The sequence below is a fragment of the Bombina bombina genome, chromosome 4 (assembly GCF_027579735.1).
Source record: "Bombina bombina isolate aBomBom1 chromosome 4, aBomBom1.pri, whole genome shotgun sequence".
Lineage (NCBI taxonomy): Eukaryota > Metazoa > Chordata > Amphibia > Anura > Bombinatoridae > Bombina > Bombina bombina.
Window position 1 is genome coordinate 175094308 of NC_069502.1, and position 25925 is coordinate 175120232.

Sequence of the window (25925 nt, forward strand, 5' to 3'; positions counted from 1 at the left end):
CCTCGGATTAATGCTTCAGCTCCTCCCAGTGCACTGTAACCTGCTCAAATTGGTGCAGTCCCCCTGCCTGATCAAAGTGGATATGTGTAGCACTAACTACAGTCATCAGAAGTCTGCTCCCCAATCCCCCCCGTGTAGGAGGAGATAGTTTTAGTACAGATAATCTGGCAAGCTACGCAAACCAAGCCTGGTGTTATTTACTAGCTCCTATCCTGGTAAGAGCCACAACCATCCATACATTTGCTTGGTTACCAGACTCATAGTAGTGCTCCTGTACCCAGATAATGCCATCACCAAGGGAGAATGCCAATCTAAGGTGGACAATGCTTCCAGCTGTGAGAGCCCCAGTCCTGGTTGAGGTGGACTGTAGCGGGTCCTTTGTCGGCGACCAATTGCCTGATGGGTCAGACTGCCCCTGGATCTTTCACATATTGGTATATACCCATTGAGTATAGATATTCGCAGACATGAGTATGCTACTTACAATCATGGTCCATAACATGTCTATGTTCAGAAAAGTTCATCTTTGCTTATCACCAAAATTTACCTGTATTCCAAAGAAATTTGCAATTGAATACTAACTTTTGATGACATTTTGCATTAATAAGATAAGCCTCAGAAATAAAAGTTTGCTAATGTTTACTTGATTGAAATGCATGATGACATTTTATTTTTTGTGTCCCTTTAATATGCTAGAAGGATTTTAGAATAGGTTCAATATATCATATCAAGCTCATAGCCAATTTGAATGATACAATTTATTTTATATTTCTTTTAGAGTACATATTTATTGCGGCTGAAGTGCTGTTATAAATAAGCTTGTTTGTCTTCCATCTATTCATGCCAGTATTGGAAACTTGTTATTCAGGCCACAATCTGCTCATTACAACCTTATGGCAACAGATATTGATCTCTCACTGCACTGAAGCATAACTTTGGCACCATGCTTTCTTGCTGTCTTTGATAATCTCTGAATACATTCCAATATGAAAATATTGTTTTTTTAATATATTCTAGTACTTAAGATAGAAATTCAACTCAACTATTTCAGAAGGAAAAATATGAATAAAAGCGCATTGACAGCCCAAATTTTCTATCATGCATGCGGAATACCAACATATATGCACACTAAAGTGCATGGAAGAGAAAGAAAACCTGCTAAAGTATATTACATGTATTATTACTCTGTGACCGGGATACCTTGGTGTTAGTGCGTATAGGCTGACACTCTAATGCATTACTGCTTATTGTTTGCCAGACATAACTGCAACAGTCAAATTATTGTATTGTAGGACATTTGACAAGGCTCCATGGGCTCTATTTAACAAGCTCCGTATGGAGCTTGATGGCCCCTGTTTCTGGCGAGTCTTCAGACGCGCCAGAAACAGCAGTTATGAAGCAGCGGTCACAAAGACCGCTGCTCCATAACCTGTCCGCCTGCTCTGAGCCACAATACAACCCGATCGGGTTGATTGACACCCCCCCTGCTGGCGGCCCATTGGCCGCGAGTCTGCAGGGGGCGGCGTTGCACCAGCAGCTCTTGTGAGCTGCTGGTGCAATGCTGAATACGGCGAGCGTATTGCTCGCCGTATTCAGCAAGGTCTGGCGGACCTGATCCGACAGTGCGGGATCAGGTCCGCCAGACCTTGATAAATATGCCCCCATGTCTGAAAAGTCAGTTTCTCTGATCCTTTAAAATTATTATTCTTTTTATATGCACACTTTCTTAGGCTACTGAGCATGTGCAAAAGTGCACAGTATATACATAAAGCCCTGAAACTTACTATTTCTAGTGTGTGCTTGCGTAAAATTATCATTTTTGTTTTATTCTTTAAACTACTGACATTTCTCCCAAATTTCAAATTTAATTTTCTCATTTAGAGCATTTATTTGAAGAAAATGACAACTGGTAAAAATAATAAAAATGCATTGTTTTCAGACCTCGAATAATGCAAAGAAAACTGGTTTATAGTTATTTTTAAACAACAGAAAACTAATGTTTTAACATAGCAAGAGTTCATAAAGCAATCTTTGGTGGAACAGCCCTGATATTTAATCGCAGCTTCCATGCATCTTGGCATGCTCTCCCCCAGTCTTTCATATTGCTGTTGGGTGACTTTATCACACTCCTGGTGCAAACATTCAAGCAGCTCGGCTTTGTTTGATGGCTTGTGACCATCCATCTTCCTCTTGGTCACATTACAGAGGTTTTAAATGGGGTTCAGGTCTAGAGATTGGGCTGGCTATAATCTGGTGGTCCTCCATCCACACCTTGATTGACCTGGCTGTGTGGCATTAATGGACCATTGTTTTGCTGGAAAAAACAATCCTCATAGTTGGTGAACATTATAGCCTTGCTGAAGCACCCCCAGATCATTACCGGTCCTCGACCAAATTTTACAGTGGGTGCAGGACACCGTAGCTTGTAGGCCTCTTCAGGCCACGTCTAACGATTAAATGACCAGGTGTTTGGCAAAGCTGAAAATTGGACTCATCAGAGAAGATGACCTTTTTCCAGTTCTTTACGGTCCTATCCTTATGGTCTTTTGCTAACCTTAGCCTGGCTCTTCTTTGCTTCTCATAGATGAAGGGCTTTTTTCTAGTTTTGCGTGACTTCAGCCCTGCCCCTAGGAGCCTGTTTCGAACCGTCCTCGCTGTGAACTTCACCCCAGCTGCCATTTGCCATTCTTTTTGTAGGTCACCTAATGTCATCTTATGGTTAAGTGACTTTCAAATGAGTTTGCGGTCATTGCGGGCAGTGTAGAGTCGTTTCCTCCCTTTGCCGGTCTGTAAGTTTGTTGTCCCCAATGTCTGCTGTTTGACCTTGTTCTTATGAACCGCTGTCTTTGAAATTTTAAGAATGGAAGCAACCTGATTTTCACTGTATCCCTCTGCCATTAAAGCCAGAATTGAACCCTTATTCTAGTAGTTATTTTTTTTTTTTTAAAGTTATTTTTTGAGGTATTACCAGCACTGTTTTTGCCATCCAGCTGGACCTATTGCAAGAGTATAGTGATGACCACAACAGTGGCTTTTATACTTTTCCTCATTAAATAAGATTTGGTTCAGGTGATCACCTCTTCAGTACCTCATTAAGTAGAATAAGGTATGCCTGTGTTTGAAATTAACAAACACTGCAATGGAATGGCTGCCATACACGTAAAGATGCTGATATAAGAAAAAATTGGAGTGGTCTCTTAAATTTTTCCAGAGCCGTATATGCATTTCTGAATGGCTGATGGCTGTCACATGATACATTGTGAGGGAAAATTGGATTATCTTTGCGATAAAATATTCTACTGCTCATTTTAAATTCAAAAGTGCTATTGCATTCTCTTTTTTTATTGTGTATCTGTCCATTTTTCATTTCTACTGTTTTTAGTGGTCCTTTATTTTGCTTAAATGCCACACCAGACTGCATGATCTCCCATGAGCTCGCTGTTATGAACCTGGTCTGCCAAGCCTCTTGGTGAGCGGTCAGCAGTATGCGGCCAATCACACACGAGGAGTCTGTCACTAATCCCAATCCGATTTTAAGACTGCTGCTACTTAACTAGCGTTTCACACTCATGCACACCGGGGTTTCCGAAGCTGCTATCGAAGCTTGATAAATGGAACCATGTGCATCAAATGTCATTGATTCCTTAATAATGAATCTTGTCCCTCGCACACAAAGCACCTAACTATATTAATACTGTTCTCTTGGCTTGCTCATTATTTGTCTTGATTTCACTACATACTAATATTCATGTTTGCAGAACTTTGTTTCCAGCCGCACCTATTGTATGATGTTACATGGTTATTACTTTTGGCCTTTTTGGTATAACAAGCAAATCCTCCATCATCCTCCCTTTCACTCAGATAAAATAATAAACTTTTTAAACAAAGTGATCTGCTCTGTTCTGTTTCTCTTTTAAATGAGACCATATGATGCTGAGAGTCGTTGGAAACATCCTTGCAGGCTTGCAGTGCCTGGCAGCTCTGGGCTACAGACTTAGGATAAGTGCGACTTCTGGCCAGAGCTGCTTTGTGACCTTGCAGCAATCTTTTAATAAGCCAATCTGTTTACTAATGTTGAGGAGAAAGCTAATTTATCTAACGACCATATGTGCATATCATTCTGTATAGCCTTTAGACGTAAGCGTAAATCTATAAATATTCTAAACAATATGCCCTTTGCTTTCCATATGTAAAATAAAAGTTCTTCCTATAGACAAATGTTTTTTGCTCTTACTCTGTTTGCTATTAGAATATATTAATCTTCAACATGAACGTTTCTCTGCATGATGTAATTTTAGGTCTAATGCGTAGGTATGGATGTTCAAAGGGATATGAAACTCAAAACTTTTCTTTCATGTTTCAGATAGAGTATACAATTTTAAACCACTTTCTAATTTACTTCTATTTGCAAATTTGCTTAATTCCTTTGGTATTCTTTCTTGAAGAAGCTGCAAAGCTGAACACAACTGGTAAGCCAATGAGGCATATATGTGCAGCTAGATCCCATTTGTTCATTGCTACTCTTGAGCCTACCTAGGTATTTTTTCCAACAAATAATACCAAAAGAACAAATTAAATTGGATAATAGGAGTAAATTGGAACTTTTGTTTTCAAAATCTATGTTCTATCTGAATCATGAAATGATTTTTGGGGGGGTTTCATGTCCTATTAAAGCTAACAGTAAACTCAAAGTGTAATTCCTCATAAAATGGTTATGCCTAGTGGAAAATCCTATGAATAGAGGTTTCATTTTGCCTGCTTTTCCTTTAGTTTCAAACGTAAAAATTGTATTTTTGTGCTTTAATATCCTTTTACCTTGAGTAGCCACTCGTCATAATAGTTTGATGTTCCTTCATGTAACCATGTGTGTTCAGTCTTTTTGTATATTTTTGGAGCTTTTATATGTGAAGATAATCTATGTTGCTATATTTTTGACAACCTATAATAACCTGATTAGAAGTACAAGTACTTGGCACTGATTTTAGTTTTTTGCTGGTCTGTCCATATCCAGTAACTAACCAGCTTTTAAATCTTCCTGCCTGCTGAATATTCATTAACTGCCCAAGTAAAGGATAACCTTTAGCATCTTGCGTTACGGACGATTTTCCAATTAATAATTTATATTTTTATTCTTAGAAACTCTGTGTTGGTAGTAAGTGACCAGCGTGTCTATTATTTATGCATATTTAAATTGTGTACTGCGTAAGCTCAGCTTTTTCTGTTGTTGTAGGAGAAGCTGTGCATGATGATGATTTGGGTAGCAGAATACATTTACTGAGATTGCAAGAAGACTGGGATTTATGTTTAGAATACGTTCTCGGTTCATACAATGCTTCAGGAGTATCCATATTCTATATATGCCTTACATAAGCACTCAAACAAAACAAATCCCACTGTATCAGCGCTGCAGGACTTAACCAGCAACGCAATCTACTGTAATAAAGTGTAAATCACCTACGTTATAGCAGCATGTTTCTATTTGTGCCGCATATTACATACTGTGGCTGCAGCAAAGTAATAGGTAACGATCTGACCACTTCCCGAGTTGCACCTTCTCTGTGAGGCTGTAACCGCTCTTTCCAAAACAAAATATAAAATAAAAGTTATGTTTAAACGTTTATCCTGTGATCTGTGCTCCGCTGTTTACTTTGAACTACTATGCCTTACATAAACACCATTTTAGTCAATAGGTTACATAGCATACCTGTTTGTTCAAAATGTCTATACACAAGTTTGTCATACAGCAGGTTGTAACTGTGAATTACTAATTTATGACTAGTATAGGTCATCTAGCATTATTAGGTACACCTCTCTAGTACGGGTTGACCTCCTTTTCCCTTTAGAAAAAAGCCTGAATTTCTTTCCTAAGATATGGTGAGTCCACAGCTTCATCATTTACTGTTGAGAATATCACTCCTGGCCAGCAGGAGGAGGCAAAGAACACCACGGCCAAGCTGTTAAAGGGACATGAAACCCACATTTTTCTTTCATGATTTAGAAAGAGCATGCAATTGTAAATAACTTTCCAATTTACTTCTATTATCTTATTTGCTTCATTTTCTTGACATCCTGTGTTAAAAATCATATCTAAATAGGCTCAGTAGCTACTGATTGGTGGCTGCAGATAGATGCCTCATGTGATTGGCTCACTCATGTGCATTTCTATTTCTTTAAAAAAGAATATCTGAAGAATGAAGAAAATTAGATAATAGACATAAATTGGAAAGTTGTTTAAAATGGTATTCTCTATCTGAATCATGATAGAACAATGTTGAGTTTCATGTCCCTTTAAGTATCACTCCCCTACCCACAACCCCCAGTCATTCTCTTTGCCTTATGTGCATGGAGGAGGTGAAGTTTTAGTGTCTGAAGATAATTCACTTATTAAAGATTTTATTATTTTGAAAGCCAGAATAGGTTTACTCTGATTTTTCTTCTCTTCAAGAACTGGGTCTAGCTGTGCTCCACGTCAGTCTCTTCGGTAGGTCAGTGGTGGCTTTAAAGCAGTTAGGAACTTGTGGGGCGGGCCTTGCTGCGTTTTCCTAACATCATGCTGCCCTAGTACAGAAAGCCGGAGTAGGTTTACTCTGATCTTTCTTTTTCCACAGGTCTCTGTGAGGAGAGGAGCTCTAGCTGTCCCTTGGGTTTTCAGGCTAGCGTACCTGTTTCCTCTGTTTGCTCTCCTTCCATGAGTCATTGCTCGTATCAAACAGGAGAGAGTGTCAGTGATTCTATTAGCACCTGCATGGCCTCGCAGAATCTGGTATGCAGACCTAGTGAGGATGTCATCTCTCCCACCGTGGAAACTGCCTCTAAGGACCTACCTTCTGATTCAGGGTCCCTTCCTTCATCCAAATCTCAATTTTCTTAGGCTGACTGCTTGGAGATTAAACGCTTAGTTCTGTCCAAGAGTGGTTTTTTCTGAGTCGGTTTTTGAGACCATGATTCAGGCTAGCAAACTTGTTACTAGAAAGATTTACCATAAGATATGGCTTAAATATCTTGATCTGTGTGAATCCAAAGTCTACTCTTGGAGTAGGGTCAGGATTCCTAGGATTTTGTCTTTTCTCCAGGAAGGTCTGGAGAAGGGTTTGTTAGTCAGTACTCTGAAGAGTCAGATATCTGCATTATCTGTTTGCTTCACAAGTGTCTGGCGGACCGGCCAGATGTGCAATCTTTTTGTCAGGCCTTGGTCAGAATCAGGCCTGTGTTTAAGTCTGTTGCTCCTCCTTGGAGCCTTAACCTTGTTCTTAGAGTTTTGCAACAGGCTCCGTTTGAGCCAATGCATTCCATATATATTAAGTTATTATCTTGGAAGGTTTTTTTCTTATTGCTATCTCTCTTGCTCGGATAGTCTCGGATCTCTCAGCTTTGCAGTATGAATCGCCTTATCTTATCTTTCATGCCGATAAGGCGGTTCTTCGTACTAAGTTTGGTTTCCTTCCTAAAGTTGTTTAGGTTAAAAATATTAATCAGGAAATTGTTGTTCCTTCTCTATGTCTTAATCCTTTCTCTCATAAGGAATGTTTGTTGCACAACTTGGATGTTGTGCGGGCTCTTAAATTTGATCTGCAGGCGACTAAGGATTTTTGCCAGTCTTCTGCCCTGTTTGTCTGTTTCTCTGGGAAACGTAAAGGTCAGAAATCTACTGCTACTACACTTTCTTTTTGGTTATGAAGTATAATTCGTTTGGCTTATGAGACTGCTGGACAGCAGCCTCCTGAGAGAATTACGGCTTATTCCATGAGAGCTGTCTCTTCTTCTTGGGCTTTCAAAAATGAAGCTTCTGTAGAAAAACTTTGCAAGGCTGCAATTTGGTCATCTCTACATACTTTTTCCAGATTTTATAAATTCGTTACTTTTTCTTCGACTGAGGCTTCTTTTGGGAGAAAGGTTCTTCAAGCGGTGGTGCCTTCTGTTTAGGTCCGCCTATCTTGTCCCTCCCAATTCATCTGTGTCCTCTAGCTTGGGTATTGGTTCCCAACGGTAACTGATGAAACTGTGGATTCACCATATCTTAGGAAAGAAAACAGGATTTATGCTTACCTGATAAATCTATTTCTTTCTGGATATGGTGAGTCCACGGCCCCACCCTTTTATTTCAAGTCAGTTATTTTTTTTACTAAACTTCAGGCACCTCTACACCTTGTGTTACTCCTCCTTTTTTTTCTCTATTTCCCTACGGTCGAATGACTGGGGGTTGTGGGTAGAGGAGTGATACTTAACAGCTTGGCTGTGGTGCTCTTTGCCGCCTCCTGCTGTCCAGGAGTGATATTCCCAACAGTAAATGATGAAGCTGTGGACTCACCATATCCGGAAAGAAATAGATTTATCAGGTAAGCATAAATTCTGTTTCCTCACATCATGGAACCAACTTGGTGCTGGAGAGATTCCTTAGGAATTTTCTTCCATGTTAATTTAAAGGAATACAAAAGTCGCGGCAGACATTATATGCTTATAGTTATACTGTGCTCACCTCATCCCAAAGGTGTGATATTGACTTGTGATCTAGGGAATGTGCAGGTTATTGGTGCAAGCTGAATTCACTGTGCTATACCTCTGAAAATGTGCAAACTGTAGCCATAAACGTTTAGAATAGTCAAATCACTTAGAAAAAAACGTATCATATGATTTATTCACGAAAAGTACCATGTACATTAATAAGGACTTTTGTAGAAACAAAGTCTTGATGATATTTAGAATATATCCCATAAAAGGGCACCAGAATACCTTAAAGGGAAACTGAACCCACATTTTTTCTTTCATGATTCAGATAGAGCATGCACATTTAAGCAACTTTCTAATTTACTCCTATTATCAATTTTTCTTCGTTCTCTTGCTTTCTTTATTTGAAAAAGAAGGCATCTAAGCTATTTTTTTGGTTCAGGATCATGGAAAGCACTTGTTTATTGGTGGGTGAATTTATCCACCAATCGGCAAGAACAACACAGTGTGTTTATCAAAAATGGGCCGGCATCTAAACTTACATTCTTGCATTTCAAATAAAGATACCAAGAGAATGAAGAAAATTTGATAATAGGAGTAAATAAGAAAGTTGCTTAAAATTGCATGCTCTATCTGAATCACGAAAGAAAACATTTGGGTTCAGTGTCCCTTTAATTTTGACATTAGAAAATCCACTTCTTTATGAAGTCCTCTTTCTGTGAATGGGCAAGGAAATTATAGATTTTAGCTGCCGATTATAAGCTGGTTCATCAGGTCTATTTACTTGTTTAGTTCCTGTACTCTTTGAACAATACAGGCCCTGTGTGGCAAAAAAAGTAAATAAATACTTTATTATTTCTATTGTATTTGTAATTAGAGTTCAGATATAGTGACTCATATGCTGAGTCTGTTTGTACCTTTTATGAATACATTGCTTTGATAAAAATGCTGCGTCTGCACGTGTTCTCTTTTTAAACAATGGTCATATTGTGTTTAATAAAGCTGGGTACTAATAGGTTTATGCATAACTGTTAATAAAGAAAAGCTAACTTTGTATGACTGGTCTACAAGTGTTTAATTTCAGCCTCCATCTTCTAATCTCACAAGAATTGGGGCATGGGTATTCTGGAGGTGGGACGAATGCTTCTTTAAAGTTTGAGTTAATAAAAAGCATTCTCATAGCAACCTGGTTTTACAGTATTTGAGGAGTATGGTCTACACATAATCTCAATAAAGAAAAAAAATATATAAAGCAATAATTGTTTTAACAAAATATTGTTTGCAGACATCATATTCAATTAAAATGAGTATTAAAATGCACCTATGATACCATATCCTACTTACTGTTATACCCCTCATCACACTTAGGCCTAGATTTGGAGTTTGGCGGTAGATGGGCTGTTAACGCTCCGCGGGCTTTTTTCTGGCCGCACCATAAATTTAACTCTGGTATCGAGAGTTAAAAAAAATGCTGCGTTAGGCTCCAAAAAAGGAGCGTAGAGCATATTTACCGCAAATGCAACTCTCGATACCAGAGTTGCTTACGGACGCGGCCAGCCTCAAAAACGTGCTCGTGCACGATTCCCCCATAGGAAACAATGGGGCTGTTTGAGCTGAAAAAAAACCTAACACCTGGAAAAAAGCAGCGTTCAGCTCCTAACGCAGCCCCATTGTTTCCTATGGGGAAACACTTCCTACGTCTGCACCTAACACTCTAACATGTACCCCGAGTCTAAACACCCCTACCCTTACACTTATTAACCCCTAATCTGCCGCCCCCGCTATCGCTGACCCCTGCATATTATTATTAACCCCTAATCTGCCGCTCCGTACACCGCCGCAACCTACGTTATCCTTATGTACCCCTAATCTGCTGCCCCTAACACCGCTGACCCCTATATTATATTTATTAACCCCTAATCTGCCCCCCTCAACGTCGCCGACACCTGCCTACACTTATAAACCCCTAATCTGCCGAGCGGACCTGAGCACTACTATAATAAAGTTATTAACCCCTAACCCGCCTCACTAACCCTATCATAAATAGTATTAACCCCTAATCTGCCCTCCCTAACATCGCCGACACCTAACTTCAATTATTAACCCCTAATCTGCCGACCGGAACTCACCGCTACTATAATAAATGTATTAACCCCTAAAGCTAAGTCTAACCCTAACACTAACACCCCCCTAACTTAAATATAATTTATATCTAACGAAATTAATTATCTCTTATTAAATAAATTATTCCTATTTAAATCTAAATACTTACCTGTAAAATAAATCCTAATATAGCTACAATATAAATTATAATCATACTGTAGCTATTTTAGGATTAATATTGATTTTACAGGCAACTTTGTAATTATTTTAACCAGGTACAATAGCTATTAAATAGTTAAGAACTATTTAATAGTTACCTAGTTAAAATAATAACAAAATTACCTGTAAAATAAATCCTAACCTAAGTTATAATTAAACCTAACACTACCCTATCAATAAATTAATTAAATAAACTACCTACAATTACCTACAATTAACCTAACACTACACTATCAATAAATAAATTAAATACAATTGCTACAAATAACTACAATTAAATAAACTAACTAAAGTACAAAAAATAAAAAAGAACTAAGTTACAAAAAATAAAAAAATATTTACAAACATAAGAAAAATATTACAACAATTTTAAACTAATTACACCTACTCTAAGCCCCCTAATAAAATAACAAAGACCCCCAAAATAAAAAAAATGCCCTACCCTATTCTAAATTAAAAAAGTTAAAAGCTCTTTTACCTTACTAGCCCTGAACAGGGCCCTTTGCGGGGCATGCCCCAAGAAAATCAGCTCTTTTGCCTGTAAAAAAAAAAATACAATACCCCCCCCAACATTACAACCCACCACCCACATACCCCTAATCTAACCCAAACCCCCCTTAAATAAACCTAACACTAAGCCCCTGAAGATCTTCCTACCTTGTCTTCACCATCCAGGTATCACCGATCCGTCCTGGCATCCGGTGCTGAAGAGGTCCAGAAGAGGCTCCAAAGTCTTCCTCCTATCCGGCAAGAAGAGGACATCCGGACCGGCAAACATCTTCTCCAAGCGGCATCTTCGTTCTTCTTCCATCCGGTGCGGAGCGGGTCCATCTTGAAGCAGCCGACGCGGATCCATCCTCTTCTTCCGTTGTCTCCCGACGAATGACGGTTCCTTTAAGGGACGTCATCCAAGATGGCGTCCCTCGAATTCCGATTGGCTGATAGGATTCTATCAGCCAATCGGAATTAAGGTAGGAATATATATCCGATCAGCCAATAGAATGCGAGCTCAATCTGATTGGCTGATTGGATCAGCCAATCGGATTGAACTTGATTCTGATTGGCTGATTCCATCAGCCAATCAGAATATTCCTACCTTAATTCCGGTTGGCTGATAGAATCCTATCAGCCAATCGGAATTCGAGGGACGCCATCTTGGATGACGTCCCTTAAAGGAACCGTCATTCGTCGGGAGACAACGGAAGAAGAGGATGGATCCGCGTCGGCTGCTTCAAGATGGACCCGCTCCGCACCGGATGGAAGAAGAAGATGGCGTCCCTCGAATTCCGATTGGCTGATAGGATTCTATCAGCCAACCGGAATTAAGGTAGGAATATTCTGATTGGCTGATGGAATCAGCCAATCAGAATCAAGTTCAATCCGATTGGCTGATCCAATCAGCCAATCAGATTGAGCTTGCATTCTATTGGCTGATCGGATATATATTCCTACCTTAATTCCGATTGGCTGATAGAATCCTATCAGCCAATCGGAATTCGAGGGACGCCATCTTGGATGACGTCCCTTAAAGGAACCGTCATTCGTCGGGAGACAACGGAAGAAGAGGATGGATCCGCGTCGGCTGCTTCAAGATGGACCCGCTCCGCACCGGATGGAAGAAGATCGAAGATGCCGCTTGGAGAAGATGTTTGCCGGTCCGGATGTCCTCTTCTTGCCGGATAGGAGGAAGACTTTGGAGCCTCTTCTGGACCTCTTCAGCACCGGATGCCAGGACGGATCGGTGATACCTGGATGGTGAAGACAAGGTAGGAAGATCTTCAGGGGCTTAGTGTTAGGTTTATTTAAGGGGGTTTTGGGTTAGATTAGGGGTATGTGGGTGGTGGGTTGTAATGTTGGGGGGGGGGTATTGTATTTTTTTTTTTACAGGCAAAAGAGCTGATTTTCTTGGGGCATGCCCCGCAAAGGGCCCTGTTCAGGGCTGGTAAGGTAAAAGAGCTTTTAACTTTTTTAATTTAGAATAGGGTAGGGCATTTTTTTTTATTTTGGGGGTCTTTGTTATTTTATTAGGGGGCTTAGAGTAGGTGTAATTAGTTTAAAATTGTTGTAATATTTTTCTTATGTTTGTAAATATTTTTTTATTTTTTGTACTTTAGCTAGTTTATGTAATTGTAGTTATTTGTAGCAATTGTATTTAATTTATTTATTGATAGTGTAGTGTTAGGTTAATTGTAGGTAATTGTAGGTAGTTTATTTAATTAATTTATTGATAGGGTAGTGTTAGGTTTAATTATAACTTAGGTTAGGATTTATTTTACAGGTAATTTTGTTATTATTTTAACTAGGTAACTATTAAATAGTTCTTAACTATTTAATAGCTATTGTACCTGGTTAAAATAATTACAAAGTTGCCTGTAAAATAAATATTAATCCTAAAATAGCTACAATATAATTATAATTTATATTGTAGCTATATTAGGATGTATTTTACAGGTAAGTATTTAGCTTTAAATAGGAATAATTTATTTAATAAGAATTATTTTTTTTCGTTAGAATAAAATTATATTTAAGTTAGGGGAGTGTTAGTGTTAGGGTTAGACTTAGCTTTAGGGGTTAATCCATTTATTATAGTAGCGATGAGCTCCGGTCGTCAGATTAGGGGTTAATAATTGAAGGTAGGTGTCGGCGATGTTAGGGAGGGCAGATTAGGGGTTAATACTATTTATGATAGGGTTAGTGAGGCGGATTAGGGGTTAATAACTTTATTATAGTAGCGGTGCGGTCCGCTCGGCAGATTAGGGGTTAATAAGTGTAGGCAGGTGTCGGCGACGTTGAGGGGGGCAGATTAGGGGTTAATAATTATAATATAGGGGTCGGCGGTGTTAGGGGCAGCAGATTAGGGGTACATAAGGATAACGTAGGTGGCGGCGCTTTGCGGTCGGCAGATTAGGGGTTAATTATTGTAAGTAGCTGGCGGCGACGTTGTGGGGGGCAGGTTAGGGGTTAATAAATATAATACAGGGGTCGGCGGGGTTAGGGGCAGCAGATTAGGGGTACATAAGTATAACGTAGTTGGCGGTCGGCAGATTAGGGGTTAAAAAAATTTAATCGAGTGGCGGCGATGTGGGGGGACCTCGGTTTAGGGGTACATAGGTAGTTTATGGGTGTTAGTGTACTTTAGGGTACAGTAGTTAAGAGCTTTATGAACCGGCATTAGGCCAGAAAGCTCTTAACTCCTGCTTTTTTCAGGCGGCTGGAGTTTTGTCGTTAGAGCTCTAACGCTCACTTCAGAAACGACTCTAAATACCGGCGTTTGAAAGATCCCATTGAAAAGATAGGATACGCAATTGACGTAAGGGGATCTGCGGTATGGAAAAGTCGCGGCTGAAAAGTGAGCGTTAGACCCTTTAATCACTGACTCCAAATACCGGCGGTAGCCTAAAACCAGCGTTAGGAGCCTCTAACGCTGGTTTTGACGGCTACCGCCAAACTCTAAATCTAGGCCATAGTTTGTGTAGCCTATTGCTTGCTGATGTTTACTTTGCTAATCTGTTTCTTTGTTTTTAATCGTATGTGTGGGTGTATTTTTGACGTTGAAACGTTTCTGTTTGAGTCATCTGTTACAATTGTGAGAATAATTTTTTAACAGTGAACAGAATATGATGGTATGTGACCTATTGCAAGAATTGTCAGCTCCTAAATATCTACTTCTCTGTTCCTTATTTTGTATTTTTCCCCACCATTATTACTGAATAGTATCTGTCTGAACTCAGCACATCACTCCTGGTTTTTGTGCTCATATATTTTTGGGATACATCCTTACAGAATTTTTTACTGCAACACTTTTCAAATACAGTATGCTAAATTCTTAAAATAACTTTGCAGATATTCCTTGAATACTCAACTCTTTAATTAAAAATATTTCAGCCAGCAAGAATGTAACCTATGATTCCCACTCACAATGGTGGTAGTGCAGTGCATTCTCTGTCCTAATTAACATGGTTATTATTTACTGAGTTTAGGGATGAGATTTCCAACTTTAGGTAAGGATTGTGGATTAACAATGAGGTTTTTCTCAAAACGTTGTACTAGACATCTTTTTGGTCTACCTTGTATATATGATCTGTAGATTTTACCAGTGCATCTCTTCACAAGCAGCATTGTGTAGGATTTAATTTCTTTATACATAGGTAAGGGTTTATAGCTATGCCTTTTATGGCTGGCTTGGATACCGACCTAACAGGATTGAATATTATCACACACAAATATGAGAAAAGCTTAGAATTAATCAATTTAAAGATATGAATTCCTTCCTTAATTTGTGTAAGACTTATGGTTGGTCTATATTTTAGGCTCATGTTTGGGGAAATTCTTTTTAGTTAGATTTTGCATAAACTGAACTTACAGTAAATATGGATATTATTTAGGTAAAGGGGTGAAGTCTCATGGAATTGTCTACTTATTTAATGTATCATGACATACTGTATATACTATGAAGAGATTTATTTGTTGTAAGTATAAATCTGGTTTACTCCCTCTATTTCACATTATATACAAATTAGATGGATATATAGAGGTTTCCATAGCAATTATTATTGTTTACCTAAATTATTTTCTATACATTTTGAAAATAATCCTTTGAAATAATTGAATATATTGTATTAAAATTGTGTAGCTCTTTTTTTAATTCATCTAATGTGGACTTTTATCTTCTTTTTTTTGTAGAATTTCTAAAAATATTCCAACAACAAAAGATGTTGAACCATTGCTTGAAATTGATGGAGACATTCGGAATTTTGAAGTGTTTTTGGCATCAAGGACGCCAGTTCTTGTGTCGAGAGACGTTAAGACCTTCTTACCATGTACAGTTAACTTGGATCCAAAGTTACGGGAAATAATTGCAGGTAAAAAAGATGCTGTACATTAGACCAACATTATTTATTTTACTTTTTGTACTTTACAATCTAAATGGAATTACTGTTCTGTTAAAGGTACAAGAAAGTCAACATTAAACTTTCATGATTCAGATAAAGCATGATATTTTAAGACACTTTTAAACTCTCTTTTCAAATGTACTATAATATCTTGGTATATTTTGTTGAAGAGCATATGTACATATCCTCAGCAGCAGTAATGCACTACTGGGAGCTAGCTGGCGATTGGTGGCTATGTAATTTGTCTCTTGTCATTGGCTCACTAGATGTATTCAGCTAGTTTTCAGTAATATATTGCTGCTCTGGAGCTGACTTTGGGCATGCTAAATATTTTTTCAGCAGATATTCTAAACTAATGGGAGCTAGTTGCTGACTAGTGTCTGCACACATTTCTTTCTTGTGATTGGCTAACTACATGTGTTCATCTAGCTGATAGTAGTGCTGTTCCTTCAGCAAAGGCTAACAAGAGAATGAAGCAAATTTTGATAATATAATTGAATTGTAAAGTTGTTTAAAATGGTATGTTCTATCCAAATCATATATATATAAATATATATATATGTGTGTGTGTATGTATACAAGGAACTTTTTCTTAAAAGTATTCTTTGTATTTGTAAATCTATATAAAGAAGATTGGAATACGAACTATTTACATTAAAAACACAGTAAAACAATACAAAATATTAGACCTCAATAAATATAAATTTTCGTGTTATATATGTATTCATGTGTGTATATGTGTTCATATGTGTAGATATGTATGCAACACATAAGTACACGTGTATGTATATATAAATATACACTCATACACATATTTAAACATGTATAGTATATATATATATACATATAGCCATTTCCAGTCAAAAGCCTTGTCATATACCATATACCTTTTTAAACTTATAAAAAAAAAAGAATCTTTTAATATTTTTAAAAAAGTATATGAATTGTAATCAGATACTGTGTATCTATGAGTGTAACACCTTATTTTAATGAATATGACATAACAAATCACATGTATAATAAAGTATTTCACTTGTATATATACATAATATTAAATGTAATGTATTATAAAGGTTTATTATTGAGAGACAAATGTTAACAAGGTTTTAACTCCTTAAGGACCCAGAATTTCAGCTAAAAACTTGCTATTTTTGCTATCACTCAATTTTAACAGAAATAGAGCCTGATTTATCTATCAAAACTATATTTCTTTCATACAGGTGGTGAGAGTCCTCGATCCAATACTCCTGGGAATGACTCTTCTCTACCTCTAGGCAAAGATTCTCAAACCCCAGTGCCCTATAAAACCCCTCCCACCTCACATATACCCCAGCCTTTACTTTGCCTCTGCTAAAGGTGGTTGAAGAATGAAGATGTGCATGTACCTGACCCTTCTTAAACAGCTTTCTCCCCCCACCCACACTCCTCACCACCAGCTTAGTTACTGGCAGACAGTCTGCAAGTATGAAGTTTTAGGGCAATTTATTTAATTTAATTTTTCTGCAGTTTGGGATCCTCCCAGCTCTCTAATCCTTCTCCATCCTTATGGTCTCTGCTATTTTAGGTTCCCAGTTTAGACTTATTTTTATACGAGTTTTTTAAAATTAATTTAATTAGCTTTCTGTAGTGTAGCGACCCCCTCTTCCCTCTCATGAGCTCCTTTCCGTAATGTAGCAGATCCCTCACTTCCTTTTTAAAACATTTTCTGCAGTATAGCGATCCCACCCCCTCCAGCGATGGGCAGCCCACCCACCTCCAGCAATGGGCAGCCTACCCACCTCCTTTCACTATTTACATCGGAGATCTGCTTCATATGATAACGGGAGCCTGATCGGTGCTCTTACAATATGAATGCAGATGCATTCTCCCTTTGGCTGTGGTCTTAGTTGTGAGAGCTGACAGCTGAGACGGCAGCATTAGGGAGGAGATTGGACATTGCTACTACGTCAACAGGGTACGCTGGGCAAAGTGTTGGATTGGGAAGGACTCAAAAGTGTAGATGTGTGTGTGTGTAGATATGTGTGTTTTGTATATATGTGTGTGTATGTATGTGTGCATACACATATATACATATGTATACATACTCAAATATATCTACACACCAAACAAATACACACAGATACATATACTTATTATATTGAGCCCTTCCCAATCCGAAATCTTGTCATTTACCATATCCCTTTAAATCACTGTCAAAACATTTTTCTCAATAATAAACCTATATTTATTTCAGTAGAAAGGTATAGCTTAGATGTTTAGTAAAGAACTCCACTATTTGACCTTCATTTTAGTGCACCTTTGTCTTAGTGATGGCCTAAATGAGTCTTTTAGCGAACTCTCCCATAGAAGTGTATTATGTGAGGGATTAAGCGCACTCGCACCTTTTGACAGCTAGATGTTAACTCACCCTAGGGTTTCATTCGAGCACCAATATTTTACCTTGAACTTGTACATTATTATGAGAGTAAAAATGGAAGAGCTCTCCATAGTGCTAACATTTTTCCATCTAAAGGGGAGGAGAGTCCATGGCTTCATTCATTACTTTTGGGAATTAAGAACCTGGCCACCAGGAGGAGGCAAAGACACCCCAGCCAAAGGCTTAAATACCTGCCCCACTCCCCTCATCCCCCAGTCATTCTTTGCCTTTCGTCACAGGAGGATGGCAGAGAAGTGCCGAAGATTCGGAGTAGTCTCTTATGGAGGGTGGGACTGGAGTTTTAAGTAGCCCTGTCAGCCTCTCAGTGAGAGCCTGGGTGAAAGTTAGAGTCCGGAGATGCAGGGAGAGTTTTTCTGCGAAACCATCCCGACTCATGTTAACAGCTCCACAAGCAATCGGCGTTGATGAGTTTCGCTGCCTGCACTCCATTTGTAATCTAGGTCATTATGCTTTATATAAAATGTCTCTTCCAGTTTTAAATCCGCTTTGATCTCATTTTTATTTTTAGGGCATATCACTTGTATCATATAAATTACAATTTGTGGTTTATCTAACAGTAATGACATATATCTGTTTATCTCTAAAAGGAACATTAAAGTTTTGTGTCTGTTTTATCTACAAGTTATGGTATTCTAAAATATAAAAACTGTATTAATTTTGTGGAAATAAATGGAGCCCTTTTTGTGTCTCCAAAAGATGGTGAGAGGCATTAAATCCTACCACACCTCTATATTGTAAGGATATATATATACATATATCTAATACTAGTGAATGGATACTCAAGTTACATGCATTAGCTCATACCATAACATGTGAAACTTAAATTAACACAACTAGAAGATGACCTACATCACCATAGTTTGTATGTGCGGTAGATATGGTTGTAGCAGAAGAGTCCTAGGAGTCTGGGTTCCACATCATCTAGACTTTTACAGCATTTAATTTTTAGATTATTCTACATATAATTTATGCAAATCCTTTTGCCTTGATTAAAAAAAGAGTTTAGTTGGCTCCTGAATTTTCTGTTTATCTCCTACATTTGATGAAAATCTGTGAAGCATGGAGTTCTACTTCTGTTTAGGTAAGTTCATATAAAATGTAGAGGAAGCTCTTACATGAACGGGAGGAAGAATGGTGAAGAATATTACATTAAACGAATGTGGAAAGAAAGCTGTGTAAGAGGGAGAGATCAACACCCTTGTACTTGTTCCCCCTCCCCCCTTAATCTAAAAATAATATATATTATTTACTTCCTATGCTAATTATTTCTTGTATTATTTGTATAAAATGCTCTGATACAGTGATGTTACTGGTGAATTCCACCTTCTAGGGATACGTTTTTGGAGACACCAATTCCCTAAAGGCTGAGGTCAAAGTATTTTCCCGAAAATTTGTCATGTTTTGTCATTCTAACAGAGTGTTGAAAATATTGTGAGGCGTTGCTATTTATATGCTGCTGGCTACAAAATACATCAGTATCATAACTTGTCCCTCTGTTTTCAGTAGGAGCTTGAATCCTCATTGCCCCAGCATGCACTGCCTTAGCCTTTGTTTACCATTGCTAATTTAATGTTTCAGATGTCCGCGCTGCAAGAGAACAGATGAATATTGGTGGTTTCTCATTCCCTGCATTACCCCTACAAGATGCACCACCTAGAGCATCTTCTGTGTATAGCCAGCCACCGTCTGTCTGCTCGTCCGCATCATTTAATGGACCGTACCCTGCTGGTGTTGTATCTCCACAACCACCCAGCAGCTATTATAGTGGTATGACAGGACCTCAGCATCCTTTCTATAATCGGGTGAGTGAGACCGTCTTGTACTATCTATTGCTGCTATTTTAGTCTGGTTTAGAAATATTTATCCATTGTAGGAGTTCATAAGCAACATACCTGATAATCAGCATTGCAGTACCAATACACTTACTACATATACAACCATATAATTTGGGGTGTGGAGGGACTTAGTAGGAAATAATACAATGTGTAAAAATGTTTCTGATGAGGAATTAGACAGAGTGTGGGGGAGAGGTTTCAGATACAGACAAGCTGTCTCCATTGCCTTTCCTGGTTCAGCCTCACACTCGTTATCATGTGATCGTTGCCAAATAAATAGCAACATGTAGTAAAACAACTTTGCAATATACTGTCAGTATTTATTTTGTTCTCCTTTCCTGTAATTTGATTCTGAATATTGTGGGCTATCCAATTCATGTTAAACATGGAAGTGCAGACACAGCTATATTCCACACAGTCATTGGCTGCACACTCTAGTAAGCCATTTATAACCATTCCTAATTGACCTTAGTTCAACCCTTATTTTTTCAATTTTTAAACAACTAATATATATTTTTCAAAACATGTACAATTTATTCTCATCTTTGCTCCGAATACACCATTCAAGCAATAATATATTTAGTGTTTAATGTCCCTTTAAAGCCCATATAACTCACACTTCTCCCATGCTTTCTTTCTTCTTGTTTGCTTTCTTTTCTAACAGACATTGTCTTTTTTTCAGGATGGTTTTCATCTTCGAATTTTCTTTATTTTGATTTAGCTTCTTCCTCAAGCACGTGGCAGTATTAAAAGGGCAATAAACACCTCTTGCTTTTGTTTAAAAATTGTACTTTGTCCCACGCTCCCTTAAGAGGCTGGAAAGCAAGTTTTGTAACCTGCTAATGCTGCATATCGGGTAACAGATTTTGCTTTTTGGCCTTGCTAGTGAGGGCGGAGCAAAGTAAGATTTTTACACAAAAGCAAGACGTGCTTTATGTTCCTTTAAGGTATGATGTACTATAAGAATCAAAAAGAGCAATGTGTGTGTCAGTATAATTAAAAATATGTATGGTTTGGTAAGTGGTAAAATGAAACATAAGGAAATCTTGTCAAGCAAAAATAACAGTATAATATATGTATATAATGTGTTATTCTGATAAATTTTACAAACTTTACCACAAAATATTACTTAGCTAAGTTATGTATAGTAACGATAATGAAAATTGTGCTCCCCACATTTAAAATGAAGGCAATTAAATTTGATCATTAAGCTCTGCAATATACATTAAATACTTAAAAAACATAACAATGAACTTAAGCACCAATAATACATATTGCTTTACTTATTAAAACTCTGATATGTAAAGCCAAGCAGGAAAATGGTGGGAGATTACTAGGAAATTCATATTCGCTAAATTGCTCCCCGGGTGATAATAAAATAATTGTGTAAATAAAGCTTCAAGTCTTTGAATGGGGGGAATTAAAACTACAAATAAAGTATGATAGCAATGTGACTTCATAAAAGCGTCCTTACTTATGCACAATAACTTTTCTAAACCTCTCTTTAACGGTGGCTGTAAATACAGTATGTTTTTCATGATTATTTTTACTTATTTATTTTTGCATATTTTGTTATACGTTTGTACAAAATATAATGTATATCCTTAGTGATAAATATAATCAGATATCTACAGAATCCCTAATCAACCTTGCATTTGGACAAGTAAAGAAAAAAACAAGGGACCTGTTTGAAATAAATCAGGTCTACTTGCACAGTATGCCTTTCAATTACTTCACTTAGTAACTTGAATGTTTTGTTAGCCAGCTAATAGTAGTACAATATTAGTGATTTATTATTATTTATTTGTATAGCCCCACACAATTCCGTAGTGCTGAAAAAAAGCAATACGTGCTAAAGTTTAAGATATCACCAAAAGTTTTTTTAGATCTGTAATCTATGGGAGTAGAACTGGGTCAGGGGTTTTATTCCAACCTCTTAATTGTTCCCAAGAAGGAAGGAACTTACAGACCAGTTCTAGATTTAAAGACTTGTTTCTCAGGGTTCCTACTTTCAAGATGGAGAAAATTCAGACTATTCTTCCTCTTATTCAACAAGGGCAGTTTATGTCCACATTAGATTTGAAGGATGCTCAGGTGATAAGCACGAAATGGGCCCTTTTTTCATGTTTGCTTCTAACAATTGCTATTGTTTATTAAATGCCCAAGTAATAAGGTCAGATTTTTAGATTTTTGTTTTGGAATTCTTTGTTTCAAAATTTCCAGCTATTGTTATTGCAGTTTACACGATTAAATAGAAAAATATGAGTGAGAGAAACAGGCAAATACAATTAGAGACACCCGGAGGCTGAAAGAGAAGCAAGAGGTCAGGAATATGAAACTCAGATAGGTAGCGTAAGTTATGATTCATCACCTCATGTTCCATACACATTTTATTTCTCAAATGTAAATGGAAGGCATAGAAGACAGACAAAACTCCAGTGCTGCAGTTGAATAAATTGTTACAGCTATGAAGATCAGAGAGACATTTGTAGGCTGCGTTGTCAACCTTAATGGGAACATCTTAATCATAATTTCAGGAAAAGTAAGACGCATTAAACAATGATCCGATTATAAATAGATTTTTTTTTATTCTTTATTAACGTGCCTAAATTATTTTAATTAATTGATGTATTTTCTAAATCCTGATTTAACGTCTATAAAAATATTTAATTAATTTGACTATTATCTGTTATTTACACTTTCTTTTTGACCTGTTACTGTAATTACTTTCCCAGCTCATTGTGTGGTTGTTATTTTGTTCTGGTTTTTTTTTGTTAATTAAAAAAAGTGCTAATGACTCTTGTTAATATTCTTTTATGAAATCGGAATATATTTTTTCTAAATTTCTTTCATAAAGGTGGTGAGAGTCCCAGTCATTACTCCTTGGAATTCCTCTCCTGGCAACTATGAGGAGGCAAAGAGTCCCAAAACTCAAAGAGCAATTAAACCCTCCCTCATCACTGGCAAGCCAGTATTATCTTTGCCTCCACAGGAAGAACGTGAAGCATTGAGATGCACCAGTTTCTTAGTTGAGAGAGACCCTCAGAACGATTTGAGGCTCATTTCCCCCCTCTTAGAGAGCTGCTTCTTGGGACAGATGGGAGATGGGACTATTGGGTAGTGAATTGGTCAGAAGCCTGCCACAGGTGTCGCAAGGACTGGTCCCTTAGCCTCCTCCTGCTGAGTAGTCGATCCACATTTAGATCCTCTGCTGTCATGCATACAGCACTGAAGGTAATTGGTCTCATATTGTACTCACATGACCTGCAGGCTATTAGGCGGTACATCAGGTATAAAGTACATCATAGGCAGGGGACATCTTGTTGCACACGCATTTTTTATAGTATTTTGAACAATATAAAAGGGCCTTTAAGTATTTTATATGCATTTTATTCTCTTTTTATTATCTTGATTTTGTGGTTTTGCTTTGTCTGTGTTCTTTTGCCCCCTGTATGATTAACTATACATTATGAAGGGCCATAACCAGTAAGTATCTCCTGCAAGAAGAGCTGAATTAGCCCTGCACATTGAATAGTTTATATTTTGTTTGGGCCTGGTCTTGATTACATTATTTCTGCTGTGACTGGAGGGAAAGGAGCTTTTCTCCCTCAGGGTAAGAAGTTTAAGGCAAAGACATTTTCGTTCCTTTCATCAATGTAGGAACCAAAAATGCTGCTCCTCTTCACAGAGGCAGGATTAAAAACAAAGCCTCACTGGGAAAGGTTTCTTCTGTCTTATGTTCCAAAAGTCCCTGTAAAAGCAAAAGCCTTTTATTAAGTCGTTCTTTGATCTGTAATCTATGTGTAATAGTCCCAGTACCAGTATGGGAGCAAAGCCATCCCAAAAAGAGGTGAACTTACAGACCTAAAGGATCATCAACATTTTCCAAAGTTTTGTCTTTCAGAGTTTGTTGCTCTTCCATTTGGTCTGGTAACTGCTCCCAGAATTTTTACAAAGGTTCTGGGAACTCTCTTGTATATAATAAGAGCTCATGATATTTTGGTGGTTCCTTACCTATACGATATCTTTACCTTTAGCAGTATCTTGCACCAGTCTCCTGTTTCTTCAAAAGCATGGTTGGAGAATCAGTTTTTCCAAAGAGTTCTCTTTTCCCTCTAACTAGAGTTTCTTTCCTAGGTGTTGTTCAGGGTGGATTTGATTTAAATCAAATCGATTTTAATCACAATATACATTACTAGTCAGGAAGCCTCAATTTAAATCATGGTTTTCTACATAAAGGTTTCATTTTCAGAATAATAACTTTTGTGATTATTTTTCCAATTATATCAAAACAACACAGAGATACTTAGATAATTATTAAATTATGGGAGGTGAACTATCTCCAGTTTAATACATGAATCATTCATATTTGATCAGCTTTTTAGCTTTTCTTTATTGGAAGGAGAAAAATAATCATTACCTTATTATCAATTTTAAACAGTTTCATTTAACTAAATAAAAAAAAAAAATACACTACGTCAAAAGACGGCTGCGGCTCGTATTCCCATGCTAAAAGTGGGAGGACAGACCATCATTAAACCCAAAGATATTGGCAATGCCTTTGCAGCTTATTATGCCTCCCTCTACAATTTGAAACGAGACGATACCTTCGCGCCCCCAACTCCGACTATCATTGACACCTTTCTTGCTACCTTAAACCTCCCTCAAGTTTCTCAAGACCAGACGGACTCCTTGCAAAATCCTATCTTGGTGTTAGAAATTAAGACAGCTATTAAATCTCTTAAAGCCTTTAAATCGCCGGGACCGGATGGCTTCTCAGACATTTTTTATAAAAACTGCCAGACACAATTGACCCCCATTCTAGCGCGCATCTTTGCACTGGCGCGTTCGCAGGGCACCTTCCCGGCTGAATTCATGCAGGCCGCTATCATCACTATACCGAAACAGGGAAGAGACTCAACGCTATGCGCAAGCTACAGGCCTATATCGTTACTAAATCTTGACGTTAAGCTATATGCCAAAATCTTAGCTTCACGCCTAAACACTCTTTTACCCACACTAATTGATCCCGACCAGGTGGGTTTTGTGCTAGGTCGTCAAGGACCTGATAACACCAGAAGGCTCTTGAACGTCTACTTTGAGGCCCATAGAATGCACTCACCCTGTCGTTGGACGCTGAGAAAGCCTTCGACAGGGTGCACTGGGGATACATGTTCGCGGTGTTGCGGAGGTTCGGTCTCCCGGGATCCTTTATCAAATCTATAGCAGCGCTATACTCCAACCCGTCGGCAATAATTAAAGGGCTGGGATTTTGCTCCGAGCCGTTCTCAATAACCAATGGCACGAGACAGGGGTGCCCATTGTCACCCCTTGTCTTTGCCCTCATTATGGAACCGCTAGCCGCAGCCATTAGATCCTGCCCCCAGATTAAGGGAGTTGACGTACATCATACCGAGCAGAAAATTGTGCTGTTCGCGGATGATGTGACGATACTTACATCTGACCCTCTCACTTCGTTGCCCCACCTTTTCTCTTTGCTAGAGAGATTTGCCCTAGATAGCTATTACAAACTCAACGTCCTTAAAACAGAAGCATACGTCATTAATGTCCCGGAAGAAACCCTTGATGCTCTTCGGAATAGGTACAAATTCTCGTGGTCGACATCGTATATAAAACACCTGGGAGTTTACCTATCCCACCATATACCAACAATAATCGACCTAAACTTCTCCCCCCTTCTACTGACTATTGGAAAGTCTATTGACACGTGGAACCTTCCCTCTCTATCTTGGTTAGGAAGAATTGCCGCATTCAAAATGAGTTTGCTCCCTAAATTAACCTATCTCTTTCGCTCTCTGCCCATCCCAATCCCCAGATCTACGATTCATAAATTTCAGCAACAATGCAATAAGTTCATTTGGCGTAACAAAGCCCCTAGAATTGCTACCAAAATCCTGCAACAGCCAATACTAGTGGGGGGGGGGGGGGCGGCCCCTAGTATATTGAGGTATCATGAAGCTGCCAGGCTATCTC

General features: G+C 38.1%; 1 protein-coding gene across 2 annotated transcripts in view; it reads left to right on the plus strand.

Moving 5' to 3' along the window:
• The window catches only part of KIDINS220 (kinase D interacting substrate 220), a 404332-nt gene that overhangs the window by 287295 nt on the left and 91112 nt on the right, over positions 1-25925 (plus strand). For both annotated transcript variants that reach the window (XM_053709711.1, XM_053709712.1), the window contains exons 23-24: positions 15451-15629; positions 19675-19898. In XM_053709711.1, the coding sequence (XP_053565686.1) occupies positions 15451-15629; positions 19675-19898 (403 nt within the window). The remainder of the gene's footprint in view (positions 1-15450; positions 15630-19674; positions 19899-25925) is intronic.